Below are 9,599 nucleotides of genomic sequence, written 5' to 3'. Positions count from 1 at the left end.
CACAGAGGCAGATGTGAGCCTGGGACAAAGGAGAAGCCAAGGCAGGGCCCTGGCTGGAGCTGGAGGGCATGCGGGGTGGCAGCCCCAGATGCACAGCAGACATCCCTAGGGCTGGGTGCCCCCGCCATTCAGGTCACATCAAGCAGGGCAGCTGCTCACAGCACGTTGTGAGGAAGCTCGGGCTGTGATGAGCACCCCAGGGCCCCCATTCCGGGCGGGCAGGAGGCTCCCCTCCCCAGAGTGGGTCCTGCAACTGGCGGGGTGCCCATGCCAGCCACTCCTGAAGCACGGGGCAGGCGGGTGCCAGCAGGAAAGCTGCGCCCTCCCTCCAATGCCCCAGCCCAAACTCCAGGGCTAGCAGCATGCCCAAGGGAAGCAGTCTTTGCACTGTGTGGGCCAGGTCCTCTTCCTTTGGGAAGAGGACCTCTGCCTGAGGCCTGAAGGGCAGGCAGGGAGCCTGGCTGTGGGTGCAGGGCCAGGGCTTGCTGGGAGGGGCCTGGAGCGCAGGGAGGGCTGGTGAAATCGCCCAGATGCAGATGCGTGGGCTGGTTCCGTGGACTCAGGCCCGGCCGGGCTCTCTCCTTGCACCAAGGGGTGGCAGCCAGGGCCTCTGGCGAAGGGTGACGTGTCTCCGGGCGGAGGGTCCAGCCAAGGCCATGCCAAGCGCCTGGGCCTCTGCCCTCCCACCGCACTGGGCGTTTAGTTACGGGGGGCCCCCAGCTCCCCTTGGTGGAGGTCTCTGAGCGCCAGGGAGAGAGCAGAGAGGGGCTTCCTCCAGAGGAGACTGGGGCTGATCCTTGTCACCCTGCCCCCAGTTGGAGCTTGGGGTGCCAAGGAAGGGGTGCTGAAAGCAGTCTGAGCAGCTGCTCCCCAGGAGAGGGTACCTGGAGTCTGGCACTGGGCGGGTGGCCACAGGTCCAGGGCATCAGGGTGCGTGCGTGTGCTCACGTGTGCGGGTGGGTGCTGGGGTGGCCAGCAAGGCTGCGCAGGCACGTTTGGGATGCCGACCTTCTCTGGGCTGGCAGTCAAGGAGAGACACCTTCCCCCTGCCGCCCCCTCCAGATTTCTGTGTGGAGGCTCTTCCAGCCCCTCAAGCCCGCCGCTGAGTCCCCCCTCCCCACCCCCTGCCGAGAGCCCTGGCCGCAGCCCCCACCCCAGCCCCTCCTGCAGCTAGCTCCTCCTGAACTCCACAGCCCACACCCAGCCCCAGCTCACAGGAGCACAGCAGCAGGCCCTGCCAGGGAGCCCAGTCCCAGAGCCTTGCCCGAGTTCGGCTCCCCTTCTGGTCGCGTGGGCGGCCCACTCAAGGACAAGAGTCGCGCCTGGGCTTTGCCAGTCAAAACACACAACTTTATTGTTGCTAGACAGGGACGCGGGCTTGGGTGGGGGAGGCTAACTGGGGACCGCAGGCACAAGGGGAGCGGCCTCATTTGATGAAGAGCTTCACCAGCAGGGGCTGGCCCAGGACAAGGTAAGGGCAAGGAGTTCAGCCTAGGCAGCGGCAAGCGAAGGCAGGGGCGGCAGCAGCTCCCTCTGGGTCTGGCCGCCACCAATGGCCCCGCCGGGGCAGGGGCGCCAGCGCGGGCCAGGCCTCCCTGGTGATGCTCTGACAGGGAGCGCCTCCTGCTGGGCTGGCAGCGCAAAAGCTCCTGCACGCAGGGGAGGGCTGCAAGGCAGTGGCTTGTCACAGAGCCCTGGGCCTGCACAGAGCCGCACCTGAGTACTCCCTCAGAGTTGGCAGGACCCCCCACCCCCACCCCACACACACACCCTCGGCCAGAAAGCGCGGGTCCTGCCTTCAACAGCTGTCGTTCCACCCCAGGCTGCCGCGACTGGCCAGTGCCCCCTCTTCAGTGGCACCCACCCACAGGCTCCTGAGGAGAGCACCAGCATGTGTTCCCCAAGTGGGTGGGGCTGGATTCAGTCCCAGTCTGGTGGTGGTGGGGGGGGGGGGCGGCCATTTAAGAGACCGGGGTGCCTGGGGGAAGCTCTCTGTTTCCGGGCCTGACAGAGAGGGACATGGATGAGAGCAGCCTCTGGGCGTGCAGCAATTGCCCAGCGGAGCCTGGCTTTTCCCACAAACCCATCAGCGGTTTCCAAACCTGAGCGGCGTCAGCACATCCACTTGCCTCTGTTGTCAAAGGAAACTTCAAGTCTGAAGCGGGCTTGGCAAGCGCGGCGTTAATAACCGTCATGCCTATTAACAGCCTCACTCCTGCCTGCTGCAGAAGGGAGCTGCAGCAGAGTGACACCGCCTCCCGCCACACTTCATTGATGGACATCTTAATCTGGCCCTGGACAGTGGCACTCATGTCCCAGTTATCCAGGGCACACCAGGCCTTCTCCTCAAGAGCGGGGTCGGGAGTGGGGATTGTGTTTCTGACAGTGGAGAGTCTGGCCAAATGACTATTGATATTGTGGCTGAATGAAAAGCCAGCTTCCTTGGGTTGAGCAAATACTATTTGTTCTGAATGAAAGGATACTTGAGAATCCAAGAATACAAGTGACAGCTTTAAATTGCTAAATATTACCAGGAAATGTCATTTTCTTGAGGTTATGGCTGATTCTTATTATTGGAACTTTGTCCTTTTTTGGGTGTCCCAGGTACTTACTACCCATGGTTGATGTAACCCCCCAACCCTGTTCCTTTTTGGTTCTTACACCAGGGACCTACCTTCATCCCTGTCCATAGCGCTCTGTCCTTTCAGTCTCCTATGACATCTATGGCAGCCCACAGAAGCTTCCTACAGTGGAAACAGTCATCTTTTGGTTTTCTAGAGAGGAATTGTTAGAGCTTCCTCTTTCTGCACATACGCTGTCTTAACTGGCATCTGTCATGAACCTGGCATCTGTCATGGACCTAGCGTAAAACACATGGTGCTGTGATAGGAATCTCCCCAAACAGATACTTCCACAAACAGTATACAGGGTATCAATATCTCTATTTCATTTATGATCTTCACACTCACTTGTATCTCTGCGGACACTTATCCGCCTTATCTAATCCCCACTGATTCCTCAGAGGCATAGCTTGTGAGGTTTCCAGTACCAAAGAGGAAAAGAGAGCAAAGGCTGAGAAGGGAGAAGCTGAGTTCCCTTCCTGACCTTGACTCCCACCTCCCTATCTCCACCCTTTTCTCCAGGATATCACACTGTGGAGCACAGTGTCCTTCCACCCCTGCCTTGATTTATGTCTTCAGACAGACAATGAAAGGTGAAGACTGACACATGTACTGGCATAGACTGAGAAATCTAGCTTTCAAATTTCCTCCATTTAGTATCAGACACACCCTTCCCCTTGACCCCCAGTCTTTTGGATCTGGACCCCATCCCACCTTTTCCACTCCCTTGATCCCTGGTCCCTCGCTTGACTTCACTCTGTCCCCTCAAGTATCCACTTTTGTTCTCTACTCCTAATTTATTGCAGCTGCTTCTCTAGAGCCAGAAAGGATTGCAATTAAGTCATTCTTTTTTGAAGACCAGATTAGAGTGCCAAGGACAGGTTCCGGTTTCACATTTGCTTCTAGCACCCCCTTGTGACTGGTTCAGGTCCTGCATGTCCTTGAAGGAATACTGAGTTTCTGCCAAACATCCTTTCATTTTTTTCCTTTCCCTTTCCTTTGGGGTGTGTCACCCCCTACATTCAGAAGAGCAAGCCAACAGATGAATATGTCAGCCAGCGTTTAGTGCTAAGTGGTGAATCACAATTCCTACCTCTCACTGATTCAAGACTCAGCAAAGAATTTTGACTTCTCACTCCTGGAGCCCATCATCAGCTCTCCCCTTGACTTATACACCATTTAAAAAACTGACAGTATCTGGTGGGTAGCGTGGGGATGTAAGGAAAACCGACCCTGAGCAGCCACCTGCACACAACCAGAGCAGTTTCTTCCTTCTTAACTCAGCTACCATCAAGTCTCTGCAGCCAACAGGGAGCCATAGCTGAACCCAAGGGACCACTTCTCCACAATTCTTAGTCACCTGAGACACATGTCGCTATTGCGCCATGGCCCCCTAGTCCCCTCCCCACCAACAGTGTTCTTCCTCCCTTCTCCCCAGCACACCAGACCTGTCATTTGTTGTCTTTGCCAACGCTAAGCCCTATCTCCCTTCCCCCCAATGCACTTCCATTTTGCCTTTCTCTAACTTCCAGGGAAGGACTACATCTTCAAGCAACTGTTTGTATTTCTTTTTCTTTTCCTGGAATGCTGGACAACAGCTCATTTCTTAATTTCCCCTGCTCTCAGCCACTATTATCCACCATCTTTTGTGAACCCGTGAGAGGAGAAATTTCATAACATAAAGCATGGAGAAAGATATTTAAATATTTATTGCCTCTGCTCATTTTTCTTGGAAATGCTGGGTTTTTAAGAAAAATATTTATGCATGCTTTTATATATATATAAGGAATTTTATGGAGTGATGTTTACCAAAATGTCATCACTGGTTATTTCTGAGAATGGGATTTACAGGAAAACACATTCTGACTGCAGTGCCAAATGTGAAGGTCAATGCGCTATGGACTTGAACATATCTGTCTCCTGGGCAAGACCATCTGACTTTTCAGACCAGCCTCCTTTAAGCAGCCTTTACCTCGCTGATTTCACTACACTCCGGGCTCTAAATTTTAGTTTGTCTTTAAAGATGTGTACAACTGATGACCTTATGCACAACAGAAATTCATGCATATGCTCATCAAAAAATATATAAGAGTGGTTAGAGTAGCCCTATTCATGACAGTTCCAAAGTGCAACTACCCACACATATATCAACAATAGGATGGGATTAATAACATACAGTATATTCAAAAATGGAAATGAATATCAGACACACAATAGTATGGATTAATCTCACAGATGTTAGCAAAAAATGATACAAAAGAATATATGTGAGTCTATTTACATAAAATTTAAAAAAAACAAGCACAAAACCAACCTTCTGTATCATAAGTCAGAACAGTGGTTACCCCTAAAATGCATTATGAACTAGATGGGGACTTGGGGAGGAAGAGCTTCCAGTGTGCTTGTAATGCTTTGCTTCTTTTTCACTTTGTGAAAATTTATTGAGTTGAATACTTAAGTTTTTTGCATTTTTATGTATACATAGCAGATTCAACAACAAATTGCTAAAAGTTCTTGCTAGTGACTTAGGTAAATGGGAGATGAGTAAGTTAAACCAGTACTACTGCTGATTGAGGAAGCTGGACAAAATACATACTTTTATTTTGCCAAAGGCATTAGAGGGCTAATAAGATAGCAATGGGTACTCGTTTAGAATAAGAGTAGAGAGTGTTGAGTTTAATTAGGGTCACTTACCCCAGTGGATCTCATACAGCTATTGAGAAGACTGTTGAGAGGAAATGCAGAATTTTGGACAGCCTCTGGAGACTATGAAGTTAGACATCTGCATTCAAATCTTGCCAATAGGTGTACCAGGTGAATTCCACTGTCTTTAGATTGTAGTCTTTGGGGTTCAGCTATCATCTCCCTGTTGACCTCAGAGAGACTTGATTGTAGCTGAATGAAAAAGAAAATGCTCTCTGGTTGTGTGCAAGTGGGTGGGTCAGGTTTGCCTTGGAGACAGAGTCAGCATGTCAGAGTCAGAATGAACAAGAGGTAGGTGGGCTTTTATAAGAACTTCAGTTTACCTTTGAATAATCTCAATCATTGAGAAATGGGTTAAGGTAATCCCAGAGTTAATGCCTTTAAGTAGCTTGCTGACACAAATAAAATTCTCTTTGGAAAGAAATATCATCAGCCTCGAATTACTGCTGAAGTTTTGCAAAATACAATATCTGTTACACAAAAGAAGTAACCAAGTACACAAGACAACTTTTCTATCATCTAAAGTAAAAGAAGCCTCAGAAACGACAGATAATAGGCAAAGACCCACTGGGGGCTCAGATACTACAGTTATCAGACACACATTGAAAATAAAAGATGCTTACTAGGCAAAGGAGATAAAAGACAACTTGCAAAAGTTCTGGAGCTAAATGGAAACTATAAAACCAACAAACTCTAGAATTAAACCTGGAACAATCTAAATTAGGCACAAAATGGATTGATTTAACACAGATGAAGAGAACACTGTTGAACAGGAATGTAGGCTGCCAGAAACTATCCGGAATGAATCCCAGAGCCATAAAAGGATGAAAATACAGTTGTGCATTGCTTACCAATGTGGAGTGCATTCTGAGAAATATGCCTTAGGCGATTTAATTGTTGTGTGATTTTATAATGCCAATGTCATAGAGTGTTGTTACACAAAGCTAGATGGTATATAGCCTAATACAATCCTAGGCTAATAGCTTATGGGGACCACTGTCATACCTGTAGCCCATTGTCGATTGTTGATTGAAGCATTGTTCAGTGGAGCATAACCATATTAAGAATGGATAAGAGACAGAGAATACAGGGAAAAGGTTATCAGATGTGTACTAAAATTTCAGGAAGAGCGGGGAGAATGATTGAGACTATCTAAAGAAATAATGGTTGAGAATTTTCTGAACTTTCCAAAGCACAAAGCCACATAATCAAAAAGCCCTTAAAACTTAAGCAAAATTTTTAAAAATCACACCTATGCACATTAGAGTAAAACTACTGAAAACCAAACAAAAAAATATCTTAAAATCAACCATGAAATAGGGCCTTCCTTGGTGGCGCAGTGGGTTAAAGCACAGCACTAAAAAGTTAAAGCCACTTCAGCATGAGTTTGATCCCCGGCCCAGAGGTGATCCATATGGCGCGGCAGACTTCTGATCCGCCCGCTGCTCCCCTCAGCAGTGTACTTCGTTGATCTGCCTGTCTGCTCCACACTTTGTCACTGGTGAAGCCTCTCACTGCCCCGGCACCTCTGGCCTGTACCCCAGTTCTGTATGCATAAATAAATAAACCTTTCTTTAAAAATCAACCATGAAATAAAAACTTCAAAGGACCAATAATTATACTTTTCTACAGGAAAAATGGAAGCCAGACCATGAAAGGCTATGTTTAAAGTGTTGAAAGAAAATTACTGTCAACTTCTATTTATATTGCCATATACAAAATCCTCCTCCATATATAGTTTCACCTGCATAGGTGAAATACAAGTATTCTCATACAAAAATGAAGCCATCACTAACAAATTCATAATAAGAAATACTGAAAGTTGTTCCCCAGGTAAGATTAAAAATGTGTATTCCCACAAAGGAGGATGAAAAGTGTAAATATGTGGGTAAATATAAAAATATTAACCAAAAGAAAGTTTCTAAAACTATCATCATATAAAATGGACCTTCAGTCAAAAGAGCAGTCATAGAGATAAGACAGGACAGTCTGTGAGGAAAAATGTGAAATTCACCAGAAAGAAAAAATTCCAAATTCATATGTATCTAATAGTGCTTCAAAAAATTTTAAATCAAAATATAATAGAACTATAAGAAATAATAGTCAAAGCACCAATCATAGTGGAAGATTTTAACATATCACCTTTCATAGAAGACAGAATAAGCAGGAAAATAATAGAGATATAGAAGATTTGAATATTATAAATAAACCTGACCTAATTAGTTCAATCCCTAATTAGTAGAACACCATACTCCATAACTACAAAAGAAGCATTCTTTAAGAAAACATATGGAAGCCCTCCCTGGTGGCCCAACAGGTTAGGCAAGCTGGCCGCAGCAGCTTCAGAGTGTGTTGGAGCCCTGGCTCCAGAGGTGACCACATGGCATGGCAGACCTCTCCTGACCCATCCTGTGCGCCCCTCAGCAGTGTACTTCCTCGAGGAGGCCTGTTCTGCTCACCCTCTGTCTCTGGTGAATCCTCTCACCCACGGCCCCTGCACCTCTGGCCTGTATCCAGTTCTGTATGCATAAATAAATAAATCTTAAAAAAATATGGAACATGATAAAACTTAATCACATCCTGGGCCATTAAAAAGTCTTAACAAATTGCAAAATATTAAAATCATACAGAATATGCTATCTAACCATGGGACAATTACCTATAAAACAATTTTAAAATGCTAAAATCCACCTTTTTTAAAATAGAAAACATGTTTCCAAATAACCCATGGGTTAAAGAACAAGTCATAACTAAAATTAGAGAACATTTTGCATGGCATAGTAATGAGAACATTGTGCATTGAAGTTGCAGAGAATAGTCTGCTTCTGGCTATGATGACCTATAAAAGAAAACCAATTCTTCCACTGAGAAGGACAAAAAAAAATACTGAAAAATAGTACAAATTAAATTATCTAAAGGCTTTAGAGAGCTACCAAAACAGCCGGGATTTGAGGTAGCAAAATCCTGGAGAAAAGGGAAACAATGAAGTGAAAATGACATTTGACAACAATTTTCCCCTTGAGGCATTTGCTAATTGATGATTAACGTGAGAGGAAAGGCTGAAAGAGAAGCTGCTCCGTGGTAAGAAATCCGAGTTCTCGACATCCTGGCAGTATCACAGAGCTAAAGATTAAAAATCTAAAACTCAAAGCTACTTAGACTGTCAGGATTTGATGGGCTAAGATACTTGAGGAAAGGAAATTACAAAGAAATGAGATGGGCAATCTGAGTGAAATTTCTCCTTGAGGGGTTCAACAATTCTTTTTTTTTTAACAATAATAATAATTTTTCTTCTCTCTGTGGTAACATTAGGATTCTCTTTTATCAGGTGTAACCACTATAGGGTGCCGGCGGCAAAATCACCCATAGTCCAAGCAAGAAGCAAAGAATACAAGTAGGTTATTGCAAGGCTAGCAAAATGAACAAAGTTCTTGGCAGCTTCGTAGTGCAAGGAAGATAACAATAGGAATTTGGGGACCTGATAAATTCCCAAGACCATCAGTTGAGCCCCTAGAGAATTATACCCCAGCAGTAAAGGTAGAAAAATAATAGGTATGACAAAGCTACAAATTAGTTCAGGTCTTGATTGACTTAACCTCATTTCTACTGCCTTGCCAAAGCTACAGAAAATCCTCTACAAATCAAGAAAATATCATCTACATTTCTTGAAATATTCATAATATTCAGCATCCAAGCATAGGCATAACGAGAGGCCTGCCAAATGGAAATGTTTTTAAAGGAGAAAGAGAAACCAGAAGAAGAAGAAAAAGAAATAGATGAAAGAAAAACCGATTGGAGATTAAGCTATTAGAAGTGTCAGGCATAGACTTTAAAATAATGTGATGAACTCAGCCACTTAAGTGATGACATCTTGCTATTTGTGACAACATGCATGTAACTGAAGCTGATTTTGCTAAGCAAAGTAAACTGAAAGAGAAAGACGAATAGCAGAAGATTTTTACTCATGTAGAATGTAAAGAAACAAAGCAAAGGAGTAGATCAGCCCAACCAACTGAGGCTAGCAGAGGTGGAGAGGGAAGGTGGGGGCAAAGGGTGGGGAGGACTCAGTGGGCTGTGAGGAAGGGTTTCATGCTGTGGAGGTGGGTGGAGTGTGGTGACATACATTTAAAGAGGTGTTCAACCTGTGCTCTTGAAACATACCCAGTTGTAAATCAACACTCCCTCCATTTAAAAAGGGATATACAAAGGTCATAAAAAAAAGTTAAACCTCAGACAAAACCAGTCACAATAATGTGACTGATGTTTTTTTTTTTT

General features: G+C 45.8%; 1 protein-coding gene across 1 annotated transcript; it reads right to left on the bottom strand.

Moving 5' to 3' along the window:
* Nucleotides 1-1,336: 1,336 nt before the first annotated feature.
* LOC101623959 (protein ARMCX6-like) lies at nt 1,337-2,690 on the bottom strand. The gene is made up of 2 exons (XM_004685894.2): nt 2,675-2,690; nt 1,337-2,467 (listed from the first exon to the last, which is right to left on the bottom strand). The coding sequence occupies exons 1-2, from the start codon at nt 2,688-2,690 to the stop codon at nt 1,962-1,964; spliced, it is 522 nt and encodes a 173-aa protein (XP_004685951.1). The 3' UTR covers nt 1,337-1,961.
* Nucleotides 2,691-9,599: the final 6,909 nt, after the last annotated feature.

This window comes from Condylura cristata, unplaced genomic scaffold (assembly GCF_000260355.1).
Source record: "Condylura cristata isolate star-nosed mole 26May11 unplaced genomic scaffold, ConCri1.0 scaffold00019, whole genome shotgun sequence".
NCBI classification, from domain to species: domain Eukaryota; kingdom Metazoa; phylum Chordata; class Mammalia; order Eulipotyphla; family Talpidae; genus Condylura; species Condylura cristata.
The sequence above is the reverse complement of the archived record's forward strand: the minus strand, read 5'-3'. Positions and strand labels throughout refer to the sequence as shown.